This window comes from Heptranchias perlo, chromosome 21, assembly GCF_035084215.1.
Source record: "Heptranchias perlo isolate sHepPer1 chromosome 21, sHepPer1.hap1, whole genome shotgun sequence".
Lineage (NCBI taxonomy): Eukaryota > Metazoa > Chordata > Chondrichthyes > Hexanchiformes > Hexanchidae > Heptranchias > Heptranchias perlo.
This window is the reverse complement of record NC_090345.1, coordinates 2179354-2197164: the sequence shown is the minus strand read 5'-3', so window position 1 is coordinate 2197164 and position 17811 is coordinate 2179354. Positions and strand designations below refer to the sequence as shown.

Genomic DNA, 17811 nt, shown 5'->3' with positions numbered 1-17811 from the left:
TCACAGTATCGCAGTGTCACGGTTTCACAGTGTCACAGTGTCACAGTGTCACAGTATCGCAGTGTCGCAGTGTCACAGTATCGCAGTGTCACAGTATCGCAGTGTCGCAGTGTCGCAGTGTCGCAGTGTCACAGTATCGCAGTGTCGCAGTATCGCAGTATCGCAGTGTCACGGTTTCACAGTGTCACAGTATCGCGGTGTCGCAGTGTCACAGTATCGCAGTGTCGCAGTGTCACAGTGTCACAGTGTCACAGTATCGCAGTGTCGCAGTGTCACAGTATCGCAGTGTCGCAGTGTCACAGTATCGCAGTGTCGCAGTGTCACAGTATCGCAGTGTCGCAGTGTCACAGTATCGCAGTGTCACGGTGTCGCAGTGTCACAGTATCGCTGTGTCGCAGTGTCACAGTATCGCAGTGTCACGGTTTCACAGTGTCACAGTATCGCGGTGTCGCAGTGTCACAGTATCGCAGTGTCACAGTGTCACAGTATCGCAGTGTCGCAGTGTCACAGTATCGCAGTGTCGCAGTGTCACAGTGTCACAGTATCGCGGTGTCGCAGTGTCGCAGTGTCACAGTATCGCAGTGTCACAGTGTCACAGTATCGCAGTGTCGCAGTGTCGCAGTATCGCAGTGTCACAGTGTCACAGTATCGCAGTGTCGCAGTGTCACAGTATCGCAGTGTCGCAGTGTCACAGTGTCACGGTATCGCGGTGTCGCAGTGTCGCAGTGTCACAGTATCGCAGTGTCACAGTGTCACAGTATCGCAGTGTCGCAGTGTCACAGTATCGCAGTGTCGCAGTGTCACAGTGTCACAGTATCGCGGTGTCGCAGTGTCACAGTATCGCAGTGTCACAGTGTCACAGTATCGCAGTGTCGCAGTGTCACAGTATTGCAGTGTCGCAGTGTCACAGTATCGCAGTGTCGCAGTGTCACAGTATCGCAGTGTCGCAGTGTCACAGTATCGCAGTGTCACAGTATCGCAGTGTCACAGTGTCGCAGTGTCACAGTATCGCAGTGTCACAGTATCGCAGTGTCGCAGTGTCGCAGTGTCACAGTGTCACAGTATCGCAGTGTCACGGTGTCGCAGTGTCACAGTATCACAGTGTCACAGTATCGCAGTGTCACGGTGTCGCAGTGTCACAGTATCGCAGTGTCACAGTATCGCAGTGTCACGGTGTCGCAGTGTCACAGTATCGCAGTGTCACAATATCGCAGTGTCGCAGTATCACAGTGTCACAGTATCGCAGTGTCGCAGTGTCACAGTGTCACAGTATCGCAGTGTCACAGTATCGCAGTGTCACAGTATCGCAGTGTCACAGTATCGCAGTATCGCAGTGTCACAGTGTCACAGTGTCACAGTATCGCAGTGTCACAGTATCGCAGTGTCACAGTATCGCAGTGTCACAGTATCGCAGTATCGCAGTGTCACAGTGTCACAGTGTCACAGTATCGCAGTGTCACGGTGTCACAGTGTCGCAGTGTCACAGTATCGCAGTGTCGCAGTGTCACAGTATCGCAGTGTCACAGTGTCGCAGTATCGCAGTGTCACAGTATCGCAGTGTCACAGTGTCACAGTGTCACAGTATCGCAGTGTCGCAGTGTCACAGTATCGCAGTGTCGCAGTGTCACAGTATCGCAGTGTCGCAGTGTCACAGTATCGCAGTGTCACAGTATCGCAGTGTCGCAGTGTCACAGTATCGCAGTGTCACAGTGTCACAGTATCGCAGTGTCGCAGTGTCACAGTATCGCCGTGTCGCAGTGTCACAGTATCGCAGTGTCGCTGTATCACAGTATCGCAGTGTCACAGTGTCACAGTATCACAGTGTCACAGTGTCACAGTGTCACAGTATCGCAGTATCGCAGTGTCGCAGTGTCACAGTGTCACAGTATCGCAGTGTCACAGTATCGCAGTGTCGCAGTGTCACAGTATCGCAGTGTCGCAGTGTCACAGTGTCACAGTATCGCAGTGTCACAGTATCGCAGTGTCGCAGTGTCACAGTGTCACAGTATCGCAGTGTCACAGTATCGCAGTGTCGCAGTGTCACAGTATCGCAGTGTCGCAGTGTCGCAGTGTCACAGTATCGCAGTGTCACAGTATCGCAGTGTCGCAGTGTCACAGTATCGCAGTGTCATAGTATCGCAGTGTCACAGTGTCACAGTATCGCAGTGTCACAGTATCGCAGTGTCGCAGTGTCGCAGTGTCACGGTATCTCAGTGTCGCAGTGTCGCAGTGTCGCAGTGTCACAGTGTCGCAGTGTCACAGTGTCGCAGTGTCGCAGTGTCACGGTATCTCAGTGTCGCAGTGTCACAGTGTCGCAGTATCGCAGTGTCACGGTGTCACAGTGTCACAGTGTCACAGTATCGCAGTGTCGCAGTGTCGCAGTGTCACAGTATCGCAGTGTCGCAGTGTCACAGTGTCACAGTGTCACAGTGTCACAGTGTCGCAGTGTCACAGTATCGCAGTGTCGCAGTGTCACAGTATCGCAGTGTCGCAGTGTCACAGTGTCACAGTGTCACAGTATCGCAGTGTCACAGTATCGCAGTGTCGCAGTGTCACAGTATCGCAGTGTCGCAGTGTCACAGTGTCACAGTGTCACAGTATCGCAGTGTCACAGTATTGCAGTGTCGCAGTGTCGCAGTGTCGCAGTGTCGCAGTGTCACAGTATCGCAGTGTCACAGTGTCACAGTATCGCGGTGTCACAGTGTCACAGTATCGCGGTGTCACAGTGTCACAGTATCGCAGTGTCACAGTGTCGCAGTATCGCGGTGTCACGGTGTCACAGTATCGCAGTGTCGCAGTGTCACAGTATCGCAGTATCTCAGTGTCACAGTATCTCAGTGTCACAGTGTCACAGTATCGCAGTGTCACAGTATCGCAGTGTCACAGTGTCACAGTATCGCAGTGTCACAGTATCGCAGTGTCACAGTATCGCAGTGTCACAGTATCGCAGTGTCACAGTGTCGCAGTATCGCAGTGTCACAGTATCGCAGTGTCGCAGTGTCACAGTATCGCAGTGTCGCAGTGTCACAGTATCGCAGTGTCAGTGTCACAGTATCGCAGTGTCGCAGTGTCGCAGTGTCGCAGTGTCGCAGTATCACGGTATCTCAGTGTCGCAGTGTCACAGTGTCGCAGTGTCACAGTGTCGCAGTGTCACAGTGTCACAGTGTCACAGTGTCGCAGTGTCACAGTGTCGCAGTGTCGCGGTGTCACGGTATCTCAGTGTCGCAGTGTCACAGTGTCGCAGTATCGCAGTGTCACGGTGTCACAGTGTCACAGTGTCGCAGTGTCGCAGTGTCGCAGTGTCACAGTGTCGCAGTGTCATGGTGTCGCAGTGTCGCAGTGTCACGGTATCTCAGTGTCACGGTGTCGCAGTGTCACAGTGTCGCAGTGTCACAGTATCGCAGTGTCACGGTATCTCAGTGTCACAGTGTCGCAGTGTCACAGTGTCACAGTGTCACAGTGTCACAGTATCGCAGTGTCACGGTGTCGCAGTGTCGCAGTGTCGCAGTGTCACAGTATCGCAGTGTCACAGTATCTCAGTGTCACGGTATCGCAGTGTCACAGTGTCGCAGTGTCACAGTGTCGCAGTGTCACAGTATCGCAGTGTCACAGTATCTCAGTGTCACGGTGTCGCAGTGTCACGGTGTCGCAGTGTCACGGTGTCGCAGTGTTGCAGTGTCACAGTGTCACGTAGTAAAATGTCCCAAGGTGCTTCTCAGGAGCGATTATCAGATAAAATTTTGACACTGAACCACATAAGGTGATATTAGGACAGGTGACCAAAAGCTTAGTCAAAGAGATGAGTTTTAAGGAGGGTCTTAAAGGGGGAGAGAGAGGCGGAGAGGTTTAGGGAGGGAATTCCAGAGCTTAGGGCCCAGGCAGCTGAAGGCACGGCCGCCAATGGTGGAGCGATGAAAATCAGGGATATGCAAGAGGCCAGAATTGGAGGAGCGCAGAGATCTCGGAGGGTTGTAAGTCTGGAGGAGGTTACAGAGATAGGGAGGGGCGAGGCCATGGAGGGATTTGAAAACAAGGATGTATCTTTGGTGAACTCTAGAGGTGACGATGCAGTGGCGGAAAGAGAAGCCATTGCTGGAGGTGATCTGGCGATGATGGGTTAGTGAAATTACCCCTCCTCCTCCATGCAGGCATCAGACTGGCTTTATTTACCACAGTTACACCTAACTCCAAAGAGTTTATTTTTCTTTTTAATTCTCAGGATATGCTCCATCATCTGTGTCAGCCGTGGCTCAGTGGAAGCACTGAGTGATAGATTCAGTCTGATTCAGTCGGATGTGCCGTTTAATGGATGAGACGTTAAACCAAGGCCCCGTCTGCCCTCAGGTGGACGTTAAAGATCCCATGGCCACTATTTCGAAGAGCAGGGGAGATCCCCCTGGTATTCTGGCCAATATTTATCCCTCAACCAACATCACTAAAAACAGATTTGTGGGATCTTGCTGTGTGCAAATTGGCTGCCACATTTCATATAGTACAACGGTGACTACACTTCAAAAGTATTTCATTGGCTGTGAAGAGGTTTAGGACATCCTGAGGATGTAAAAGTCGCTATAGAAATGCACGTCCGTCTTGCTTTTCGTTGTACAGGCCCAGGTCCCACCATCGATACTTAGTTAAGATGCACTGAGGGGAACACTGTTCTGGTTCTCAGCGGTGTAACACTGCCAGAGACAAGTACAGCTTGCTGTTATCTCCACAGTAAATTCCGCAACATAGGGAAATCTAGCCGAGAATCTCTGAACAGGTCTCAAAATCACTGAATCAATCTCTGAATCTATCACTGGAAGTGCAGAGAAGTGAAAACAGAACTAAGAGGGGCAAAGAGAGAGTATGAGAATAGACTGGTGGCTAAAAGGGGAATCCAAAAGTCTTCTATAGGCATATAAATAATAAACGGATAGTAAGAGGAGGGGTGGGGCCAAGTAGGGACCAAAAAGGAGACCATGGAGGCAGAGGGCATGGCTGAGGTACTAAATGAGTACTTTGCATCTGTCTTTACCAAGGAAGAAGATGCTGCCAGAGTCTCAGTAAAGGGGAGGTAGTTGAGATACTGGTTGGGCTAAAAATTGATGAAGAGGAGGTACTAGAAAGGCTATCTGTACTTAAAGTAGATAAGTCACCCGGTCCGGATAGGAAGCATCCTAGGTTGCTGAGGGAAGTAAGGGTGAAAATTGCGGAGGTACTGGCCATAATCTTCCAAACATCCTTAGATACAGGGGTGGTGCCAGAGGACTGGAGAATTGCAAATGTTACACCCTTGTTCAAAAAAGGGTGTAAGGATAAACCCAGCAACTACAGGCCAGTCAGTTTAACCTCAGTGGTGGGAAAACTTTTGGAAACGATAATCCGGGACAGAATTAACAGTCACTTGTACAAGTGTGGATTGATTAGGGAAAGCCAGCACGGATTTGTTAAAGGCAATTCGTGTTTAACTAACCTGATGGAGTTTTTTGATGAGGTAACAGAGAGGGTAGATGAGGGCAATGCAGATGATGTGGTGTATATGGACTTTCAAAAGGCGTTTGATGAAGTGCTGCATAATCGGCTTGTCATCAAAATTGAAGCCCATGGAATAAAGGGGGCAGTAGCAACATGGATACAGAATTGGCGAAGTGACAGGAAACAGAGAGTAGTGGTGAACGGTTGTTTTTCGGACTGGAGGGAGGTGTACAGTGGTGTTCCCCAGGGGTCGGTGCTGGGACCACTGCTTTTCTTGATATATATTAATGACTTGGACTTGGGTGTACAGGGCACAATTTCAAAATTTGCAGATGACACAAAACTTCGAAGTGTAGTAAACAGTGAGGAGGATAGTGATAGACTTCAAGAGGATATAGACAGGGTGGTGGAATGGGCGGACACATGGCAAATGAAATTTAACACAGAAAAGTATAAAGTGATTCATTTTGGTAGAAAGAATGAGGAGAGGCAATATAAACTAGAGGGCACAACTCTAAAAGGGGTACAGGAACAGAGAGATCTGGGGGTATATGTGCACAAATCATTGAAGGTGGCAGGGCAGGTTGAGAAAGTGGTTAAAAAAGCATACGGGATCCTGGGCTTTATAAATAGATGTGGAGATGCCGGTGATGGACTGGGGTGGACAATTGTAAACAATTTTACAACACCAAGTTATAGTCCAACAATTTTATTTTAAATTCCACAAGCTTTCGGAGGCTTCCTCCTTCCTCAGGTGAATGATGTGGAAATCATTTCCATACCGTTCACCTGAGGAAGGAGGAAGCCTCCGAAAGCTTGTGGAATTTAAAATAAATTTGTTGGACTATAACTTGGTGTTGTAAAATTGTTTACAATTTATAAATAGAGGCATAGAGTACAAAAGCAAGGAAGTCATGATGAACCTTTATAAAACACTGGTTCGACCACAACTGGAGTATTGTGTCCAGTTCTGGGCACCGCACTTTAGGAAAGATGTGAAGGCCTTAGAGAGGGTGCAGAAAAGATTTACTAGAACAGTTCCAGGAATGAGGGACTTCTGTTACGTGGATAGACTGGAGAAGCTGGGGTTGTTCTCCTTGGAACAGAGAAGGTTGCGAGGAGATTTGATAGAGGTATTCAAAATCATGAAGGGTCCAGACAGAGTAGATAGAGAGAAACTGTTCCCATTGGCGGAAGGGTCAAGAACCGGAGGACACAGATTTAAGGTGATTGGCAAAAGAACCAAAGGTGACATGAGGATAAACTTTTTTACACAGTGAGTGGTTAGGATCTGGAATGCACTGCCCGAGGGGGTGGTGGAGGCAGATTCAATCATGGCCTCCAAAAGGGAACTGGATAAGTACTTGAAAGGAAAAAATTTGCAGGGCTACGGGGATAGGGCGGGGGAGTGGGACTAGCTGGATTGCTCTTACGGAGAGCCGGCATGGGCTTGACGGGCCGAATGACCTCCTTCTGTGCTGTAACCTTTCTATGACTCTATGATCGCTGATTAACCCCGCGCTGACTCTCCCCGATTAACCCCGCGTTGACTCTCTCTGATTAACCCTGTGTTGACTGTCTCTGATTAACCCCGTGCTGACTCTCCCCGATTAACCTGTAGAACTAACTCTGGATGTTTGCCCAGAGTGGTTGTCAGACTACCTGGCCTTAGTTCCCTGGGTTAAAACCCCTTCCCTTTTTTTGAACAGATATGCAACATTTGCCACCTTCTAATCCTCTAGCACAATTCTCAATTCCAAAGAGTTTTGTTAAATTACCCTCAGTGCCTCTGCTATCTCCTCCTCGGCCCGCTCAGTCTCCGGGGTCCATCCCATCTGGGCCTGGGGGCCTTTTACACTTTTGGTCTTATTAAAGTGGCCTTTTCCGTGTTGGAAGGAGAGCAGGGAGTTGTCCCGTTGTCTTGGACTGCATTCCTCCCTCAACCATCAGCACTAAAAACAACTAACTCCTAATTCACCTCACTGCTGGTTCTGGGATCTGACTGTGCTAAAGATTGCTGCTGAAATTTGCTATGTAACAAGATGCTGTGCTTCAAAGTAATTGAATGTGTGTGAAGTGTTTTCAGAGGGTTCTGGGGTTGTGAGAAAGCGTTCTATAAACACAGGTGTCTCAGTATCAGATTTTATTCAGTGGTATCTGTGACCAGGAGAGCTTTGCCCACACAGTGGTCGTGAGGTGCTTGAATGTATCGCCTGACTGTGTCGGTTCCCATTCGCCCAGGCTCAAACCATGACTGCTTTGTTACCCAAATCACTCAAACCAGCTTCTAGAATGTTCTGAGCTTAGGTCCTAGTCAGTGACACCACACGTACCTATACAGGACCCAGTACCGTCCAACGCCAAGAACCGGGCCTGGCTGTAATGCCCTGCACAGTCGAATAGCCTGCTGACGCTCACTGCGTTTGCATGGGGAGCATGAGTCTTGGGTGAGGTACCACAGTGCAGGGCTCAATTGCGGCAACAAGGAGTTAACACCTTTTGTTGGGGGAGGGAGAGAAACAAAGATGGCGTTTGGGCAGGACAGAATCCTGTGCCATTACCCTCAGTGTCTGAGTGACCGTCACTCTGCATCCGAAACTACTGCACGCTGAGAATTTCAGGAACAAGACTGAGGCAGGAACTCCATCAGTTACAGACGGCTAAAGTCAAAGGATGTTAATCAAAGAAGTAGAGGCTCCTGAAGGAGCTTTTGTCACCGAGGAACACTGGCGTGTGACTGTCGATCAAGGCAGATTCTTCCTCTTCTTTCGTCTCAAAGTGATGAAGATTTTTTCTGGCTGTTGAGAGAGAACGGAACGAGTTAATGAATGAACAAGGCAGGATCAAGAATGTAGGTAGAACCACAAAACACAAATAGAAACACAAAACACAAATAGAAACACGAAACACAAATAGAAACACAAAACACAAATAGAAACACAAAACACAAATAGAAACACAAAACACAAATAGAAACACAAAACACAAACACGAATAGAAACACAAAACACAAATAGAAACACAAAACACAAACACAAATAGAAACACGAAACACAAATAGAAACATGAAACACAAATAGAAACACGAAACACGAAACACAAATAGAAACACAAAACACAAATAGAAACACAAAACACAAACACAAATAGAAACACAAAACACAAACTAAAACACAAATAGAAACACGAAACACAAATAGAAACACGAAATACAAATAGAAACACGAAACACAAACACAAATAGAAACACGAAACACAAATAGAAACACAAAACACAAACACAAATAGAAACACGAAACACAAATAGAAACACAAAACACAAACACAAATAGAAACACGAAACACAAACTAAAACACAAATAGAAACACGAAACACAAATAGAAACACGAAACACAAATAGAAACACGAAACACAAACACAAATAGAAACACGAAACACAAACACAAATAGAAACACGAAACACAAATAGAAACACGAAACACAAATAGAAACACGAAGCACAAATAGAAACACAAAATACAAATAGAAATACAAAACACAAATAGAAACACGAAACACAAATAGAAACACAAAACACAAACACAAATAGAAACACGAAACACAAACTAAAACACAAATAGAAACACGAAACACAAATAGAAACACGAAACACAAACTAAAACACAAATAGAAACACGAAACACAAATAGAAACACGAAACACAAATAGAAACACGAAACACAAACACAAATAGAAACACGAAACACAAATAGAAACACGAAACACAAATAGAAACACGAAGCACAAATAGAAACACAAAATACAAACACAAATAGAAACACGAAACACAAACTAAAACACAAATAGAAACGCAAAACACAAACTAAAACACTGACATTTGCATCTATCTTTACCAAGGAAAAGATGTTGCCAGAGTCACAATAAAAGGGGAGGTAGTTGAGATACTGGTTGGGCTAAAAATTGATAAAGATGAGGTACTGGAAAGGCTGGCTGTACTTAAAGAAGATAAGTCACCCGGTCCGGATGGGATCCATCCTAGGTTGCTGAGGGAAGTAAGGGTGGAAATTGCAGAGGTACTGGCCATAATCTTCCAAACATCTGTCGATACGGGAGTGGTGCCAGAGGACTGGAGAATTGCAAATGATGCACCCTTGTTCAAAAAAGGGTGTAAGGATAAACCCAGCAACTACAGGCCAGTCAGTTTAACCTCGGTGGTGGGGAAACTTTTAGAAACGATAACGGGACAGAATTAACAGTCACTTGGACAAATGTGGATTGATTAGGGAAAGCCAGTGTGGATTTGTTAAAGGCAAATTGTGTTTAACTAACTTGATTGAATTTTTTGATGAGGTAACAGAGAGGGAAGATGAGGGCAATGCAGTTGATGTGATGTATATGGACTTTCAAAAGGCATTTGATAAAGTTTGTCAGCAAAGTTGAAGCCCATGGAATAAAGGGGGCAGTGGCAACATGGATACAGAATTGGCTAAATGACCGGAAACAGAGAGTAATGGTGAATAGTTGTTTTTCGGACTGGAGGGAGGTGTACAGTGGTGTTCCCCAGGGGTCAGTGCTGGGACCACTGCTTTTCTTGATATATATTAATGACTTGGACTTGGGTGTACAGGGCACAATTTCAAAATCTGCAGATGACACAAAACTTGGAAGTGTAGTGAACAGTAAGGAGGATAGTGATAGACTTCAAGAGGACATAGACAGGCTGGTGGGATGGGCGGACACGTGGCAGATGAAATTTAACGTAGAGAAGTGCAAAGTGATACATTTTGGTAGGAAGAACGAGGAGAGGCAATATAAACTAAAAGGCACAACTGTAAAAGGGGTGCAGGAACAGAGAGATCTGGGGGTATATATGCACAAATCGTTGAAGGTGGCAGGGCAGGTTGAGAAAGCGGTTAAAAAAGCATACGGGATCCTGGGTTTTATAAATAGAGGCATAGAGTACAAAAGTATGGAAGTCATGATGAACCTTTATAAAACACTGGTTCGGCCACAACTGGAGTATTGTGTCCAGTTCTGGGCACCGCACTTTAGGAAAGATGTGAAGGCCTTAGAGAGGGTGTAGAAGAGATTTACTGGAATGATTCCAGGGATGAGGGACTTTAGTTACATGGATAGACTGGAGAAGCTGGGGTTGTTCTCCTTAGAGCAGAGACGGTTGCGAGGAGATTTGATAGAGGTATTCAAAATCATGAAGGGTCTAGACAGAGTAGATAGAGAGAAACTGTTCCCATTGGCGGAAGGGTCAAGAACCAGAGGACATGGATTTAAGGTGATTGGCAAAAGAACCAAAGGTGACATGAGGATAAACTTTTTTACACAGCGAGTGGTTAGGATCTGGAATGCACTGCCCGAGGGGGTGGTGGAGGCAGATTCAATCATGGCCTTCAAAAGGGAACTGGATAAGTACTTGAAAGGAAAACATTTGCAGGGCTACAGGGAAAGGGCGGGGGAGTCGGACTAGCTGGATTGCTCTTGCAGAGAGCCGGCACGGACTCGATGGGCCGAATGGCCTCCTTCCATGCTGTAACCTTTCTATGATTCTATAGAAACACGAAACAAGTACTAAAAGGCGAATGGAAACACAAAACACAAACTAAAACACGGACATAGAAACACAAAACACAAACTAAAACACGGACAGAGAAACACGAATCATAAACTAAAACATACAGATAGAAACACAAAACACAAACCAAGATGCAAATAGAACTACAAAACACAAATTAAAATACGCACATAGAAACACAAAACACAAATTAAAACACGCACATAGAAACACAAAACACAAATTAAACATGCACATAGAAACACAAAACACAAATTAAAACACGCACATAGAAACACAAAACACAAATTAAAACACGCACATAGAAACACAAAACACAAATTAAAACACGCACATGGAAACACAAAACACAAACTAAAACACGCACATGGAAACACAACACACAAACTAAAACACGCACATAGAAACACAAAACACAAATTAAAACACGCACATAGAAACACAAAACACAAACTAAAACACGCACATAGAAACACAAAACACAAATTAAAACACGCACATAGAAACATAAAACACAAACTAAAACACGCACATAGAAACACAAAACACAAATTAAAACACGCACATAGAAACACAAAACACAAATTAAAACACGCACATAGAAACACAAAACACAAACTAAAACACGCACATAGAAACACAAAACACAAATTAAAACACGCACATAGAAACACAAAACACAAACTAAAACATACAGATAAAAACACAAAACACAAATTAAAACACGCACATAGAAACACAAAACACAAATTAAAACACGCACATAGAAACACAAAACACAAACTAAAACACGCACATAGAAACACAAAACACAAATTAAAACACGCACATAGAAACACAAAACACAAACTAAAACACGCACATAAAAACACAAACTAAAACACGCACATAGAAACACAAAACACAAACTAAAACACGCACATAGAAACACAAAACACAAATTAAAACACGCACATAAAAACACAAACTAAAACACGCACATAGAAACACAAACTAAAACACGCACATGGAAACACAAAACACAAACTAAAACACGCACATAGAAACACAAAACACAAACTAAAACACGCACATAAAAACACAAACTAAAACACACACATAGAAACACAAAACACAAACTAAAACACGCACATAGAAACACAAAACACAAACTAAAACACGCACATAGAAACAAAAAACACAAATTAAAACACGCACATAGAAACACAAAACACAAACTAAAACATACAGATAAAAACACAAAACACAAATTAAAACACGCACATAGAAACACAAAACACAAATTAAAACACGCACATAGAAACACAAAACACAAACTAAAACACGCACATAGAAACACAAAACACAAACTAAAACACGCACATAGAAACACAAAACACAAACTAAAACACGCACATAGAAACACAAAACACAAACTAAAACACGCACATAGAAACACAAAACACAAACTAAAACACGCACATAGAAACACAAAACACAAATTAAAACACGCACATAGAAACACAAAACACAAATTAAAACACGCACATAGAAACACAAAACACAAACTAAAACACGCACATAAAAACACAAACTAAAACACGCACATGGAAACACAAAACACAAATTAAAACACGCACATAGAAACACAAAACACAAACTAAAACACGCACATAGAAACACAAAACACAAACTAAAACACGCACATAGAAACACAAAACACAAATTAAAACACGCACATAGAAACACAAAACACAAACTAAAACATGCACATAAAAACACAAACTAAAACACGCACATGGAAACACAAAACACAAATTAAAACACGCACATAGAAACACAAAACACAAACTAAAACACGCACATAGAAACACAAAACACAAACTAAAACACGCACATAGAAACACAAAACACAAACTAGAACACGCACATAGAAACACAAAACACAAACTAAAACACGCACATAGAAACACAAAACACAAACTAAAACACGCACATAGAAACACAAAACACAAACTAGAACACGCACATAGAAACACAAAACACAAACTAAAATACGCACATAGAAACACAAAACACAAATTAAAACACGCACATAGAAACACAAAACACAAACTAAAACACGCACATAGAAACACAAAACACAAACTAAAACACGCACATAGAAACACAAAACACAAATTAAAACACGCACATAGAAACACAAAACACAAACTAAAACACGCACATAGAAACACAAAACACAAACTAAAACACGCACATAGAAACACAAAACACAAACTAAAACACGCACATAGAAACACAAAACACAAACTAAAACACGCACATAGAAACACAAAACACAAATTAAAACACGCACATAGAAACACAAAACACAAATTAAAACACGCACATAGAAACACAAAACACAAACTAAAACATACAGATAAAAACACAAAACACAAATTAAAACACGCACATAGAAACACAAAACACAAACTAAAACAGGAGATACAACAAACACAAACTAAAACACACAAATAGAAACCCAAACTACAAACTATAACACGCTATCAGAAACACGTGTGAGTAAGCACAGAAAGACCAAGGGGTAGATTTTTGGGGCCGAGCATCGCCTGGGAGCAGCACAGAGTGGAACGTTTGTTGGAGAGGATTATCGCCCCTCACAGATCCCGCTGGATTCTCCTTCCGTTAGTTTAAATGGAATCATCTGAACTTGCTGCGGATTTACCTTCATTTACGAAGAATTCGGCCAATAGGTAGGACACCCTGACTCCATGGGCACAGTGAGGAGCCGCCAAACTCTCCTTCCACAAAAAGCGATTTGCTTCCGGATGCCACTGGGTGCCGTAGATCGGATACTCGTACGCTGCGAGAGAGAGAGAGCAACGCAGCTCAAGGGTGGAACATCTACTACAGCAACTGTGTCAGTAATCACTGGGACACACTCACCCCGCGACACACTCACCCCGCGACACACTCACCCCGCGACACACTCACCCCGCGACACACTCACCCTGGGAACATTTCCAATGTGGTACACTTACTCTCCTTGTGAACATTTGGCCTGTGCACATTTACACTTTGCACACTTACCCTGTGCACATTTACACTTTGCACACTTACCCTGTGCACATTTACACTTTGCACACTTACCCTGTGCACATTTACACTTTGCACACTTACCCTGTGCACATTTACACTTTGCACACTTACCCTGTGCACATTTACACTTTGCACACTTACCCTGTGCACATTTACACTTTGCACACTTACCCTGTGCACATTTACACTTTGCACACTTACCCTGTGCACATTTACTCTCGCTGGGGTACGGGATCCACGGCCGCCCTCCAGCACTTCGCCCAAGTGATCACCCATTGTGCGCGAGAGCCCAGTGAGTGCCACCGAGATATTTGGCCGTGGGAGGCATCCTGGCCCAGTCCAATCCCGTCGTCACCTGAGATCCACAAGCAGGAGACGCTGGGCGGGGATCAGGAGGAGGGGCCCCGGCCCACTTCCCCCGCCCCTTTGGGTTTTTTCAGACAGCGTGTGGTTTCTCTGTGACCTTGGTCCACCCATCCCGCACCGCTCTCTCCTACCTTCCATCGTCGAGACGAAGGGGATGCCTTTCCGATCTGTGCTGCTGGAGACCATCCTGTAAAACGACCGCAATTTCTCATTGCTTTCAAATGCCTAAAAGTAACAATCAAGTTTAAACTCTACATGGAGTAAAGTCAGACCTCGTTCCACAGCAGAAGCTCGACTCACCCACAGGGTGTTCGCGAGAAGCTCCAAGGACCCCCTCCCCCCCAAAGCCCACCGTCCCACCCCCACCGTCCCCACAAACCCCCCGCCTCCCAGGCACCCCCGACCTTTTGATACTGAGCCAAAGAAGGAGATATCAGGACAGGTGAACAAAAGTTTGATCAAAGAGATCAGTTTTAAGGAGCGTCTTAAAAGGAGGAGAGAGAGGCGGAGAGGTTTAGGGAGGGAATTCCAGAGCTTAGGGCCCAGGCAGCTGAAGGCACGGCCGCCAATGGTGGAGCGATGAAAATCAGGGATGGACAAGAGGCCAGAGTTGGAGGAGCGCAGAGATCTCGGAGGGTTGTAGGGCTGGAGGAGGTTACAGGGATAGGGAGGGGCGGGGCCATGGAGGGATTTGAAAACAAGGATGTGAATTTTAAAATTGAGGTGTTCCCGGACCGGGAGCCAATGTAGGTCAGCGAGCACAGGGGGTGATGGGTGAACGGGACTCGGTGCGAGTTAGGATACGGGCAGCAGAGTTTTGGATGAGCTCAAGTTTATGGAGGGTGGAAGGTGGGAGGCCGGCCAGGAGAGCATTGGAATAGTCCAGTCTGGAGGTAATAAAGGGCATGGACGAGGGTTTCAGCAGCAGATGAGCTGAGGCGGGGGGCGGAGACGGGCGATTTTACGGAGGTGGAAGTAGGCGGTCTGGGTAATGGAGCGGATATGGTGTCGGAATGACAGTTGAAGTTTGAATCGGACACTGAGATTGCAAACAGTCTGCTTTAACCAGAGGCAGTGGCCGGGAGAGTGAATCAGTGACGCGGGGACAGAGATTGTGTTAGGGGCTGAAGACCACAGCTTCAGTCTTCCCCGTGTTTAACTGAAGAAATTTGTCGAGAAGGATGAGGAGAGATAGTTTATCATCGTCACAGTCACAGGATGTCATTTGTACAGTGGAGGGACGGAAACCTGATTGGAGGGATTCAAACATGGAGTTAGGGGAAAGATGGGCACGGATTTGGGAGGCGACAAAATGTTCAAGGATTTTGTCCCTCACTCCACCCTCTCCCCCCCTCACTCCACCCTCTCCCCCCCTCACTCCACCCTCTCCCCCCCTCACTCCACCCTCTCCCCCCCTCACTCCACCCTCTCCCCCCCTCACTCCACCCTCTCCCCCCCTCACTCCACCCTCTCCCCCCCTCACTCCACCCTCTCCTCCCCTCACTCCACCCTCTCCTCCCCTCACTCCACCCTCTCCTCCCCTCACTCCACCCTCTCCCCCCCTCACTCCACCCTCTCCCCCCTCACTCCACCCTCTCCCCCCCTCACTCCACCCTCTCCCCCCCTCACTCCACCCTCTCCCCCCCTCACTCCACCCTCTCCCCCCCTCACTCCACCCTCTCCCCCCCTCACTCCACCCTCTCCCCCCCTCACTCCACCCTCTCCCCCCCTCACTCCACCCTCTCCCCCCCTCACTCCACCCTCTCCCCCCCTCACTCCACCCTCTCCCCCCCTCACTCCACCCTCTCCCCCCCTCACTCCACCCTCTCCCCCCCTCACTCCACCCTCTCCCCCCCTCACTCCACCCTCTCCTCCCCTCACTCCACCCTCTCCCCCCCTCACTCCACCCTCTCCCCCCCTCACTCCACCCTCTCCCCCCTCACTCCACCCTCTCCCCCCTCACTCCACCCTCTCCTCCCCTCACTCCACCCTCTCCCCCCCTCACTCCACCCTCTCCCCCCCTCACTCCACCCTCTCCCCCCCTCACTCCACCCTCTCCCCCCCTCACTCCACCCTCTCCCCCCTCACTCCACCCTCTCCCCCCCTCACTCCACCCTCTCCCCCCCTCACTCCACCCTCTCCTCCCCCTCACTCCACCCTCTCCCCCCCTCACTCCACCCTCTCCCCCCCTCACTCCACCCTCTCCCCCCCTCACTCCACCCTCTCCCCCCCTCACTCCACCCTCCCCCCCCCTCACTCCACCCTCCCCCCCCTCACTCCACCCTCTCCTCCCCCCTCACTCCACCCTCTCCTCCCCCCTCACTCCACCCTCTCCTCCCCCCTCACTCCACCCTCTCCTCCCCCCTCACTCCACCCTCTCCTCCCCCCTCACTCCACCCTCTCCTCCCCTCACTCCACCCTCTCCTCCCCCCTCACTCCACCCTCTCCTCCCCCCTCACTCCACCCTCTCCTCCCCTCACTCCACCCTCTCCCCCCTCACTCCACCCTCTCCCCCCTCACTCCACCCTCCCCCCCCCTCACTCCACCCTCCCCCCCCCTCACTCCACCCTCTCCTCCCCCTCACTCCACCCTCTCCTCCCCCTCACTCCAACCTCTCCTCCCCTCACTCCACCCTCTCCTCCCCTCACTCCACCCTCTCCCCCCCTCACTCCACCCTCTCCCCCCTCACTCCACCCTCTCCCCCCTCACTCCAACCTCTCCTCCCCTCACTCCACCCTCTCCTCCCCTCACTCCACCCTCTCCCCCCTCACTCCACTCTCTCCCCCCTCACTCCACCCTCTCCTCCCCCTCACTCCACCCTCTCCTCCCCCTCACTCCACCCTCTCCCCCCCTCACTCCACCCTCTCCCCCCCTCACTCCACCCACTCCCCCCCTCACTCCACCCACTCCCCCCTCACTCCACCCTCTCCCCCCCTCACTCCACCCTCTCCCCCCCTCACTCCACCCTCTCCCCCCCTCACTCCACCCTCTCCCCCCCTCACTCTACCCTCTCCTCCCCTCACTCTACCCTCTCCTCCCCTCACTCCACCCTCTCCTCCCCTCACTCCACCCTCTCCCCCTCACTCCCCCTCTCCCCCCCTCACTCCACCCTCTCCCCCCCTCACTCCACCCTCTCCCCCCCTCACTCTCTCTTACTTGGACGGTGACGCTGTATTTGTGGAAATTCCCGGTCAGTGGTTTTTCCGCTAAAACTCTCATCATCTCTGGAGAAAAGTCTTTAAATATTTGACTTGATTTTGCTTCTGAAAAATCAATAGACTGATGTTAGCTCAGTGAGCAGCACAAACCCTCA

General features: G+C 47.8%; 1 protein-coding gene across 1 annotated transcript; it reads right to left on the bottom strand.

Annotated features, from left to right (window-relative positions):
* Window positions 1-7588: 7588 nt before the first annotated feature.
* LOC137340264 (gamma-glutamyl hydrolase-like) lies at window positions 7589-17756 on the bottom strand. The gene is made up of 4 exons (XM_068002680.1): window positions 17655-17756; window positions 14630-14723; window positions 13759-13896; window positions 7589-8258 (listed from the first exon to the last, which is right to left on the bottom strand). The coding sequence occupies exons 1-4, from the start codon at window positions 17718-17720 to the stop codon at window positions 8137-8139; spliced, it is 420 nt and encodes a 139-aa protein (XP_067858781.1). The 5' UTR covers window positions 17721-17756; the 3' UTR covers window positions 7589-8136.
* Window positions 17757-17811: the final 55 nt, after the last annotated feature.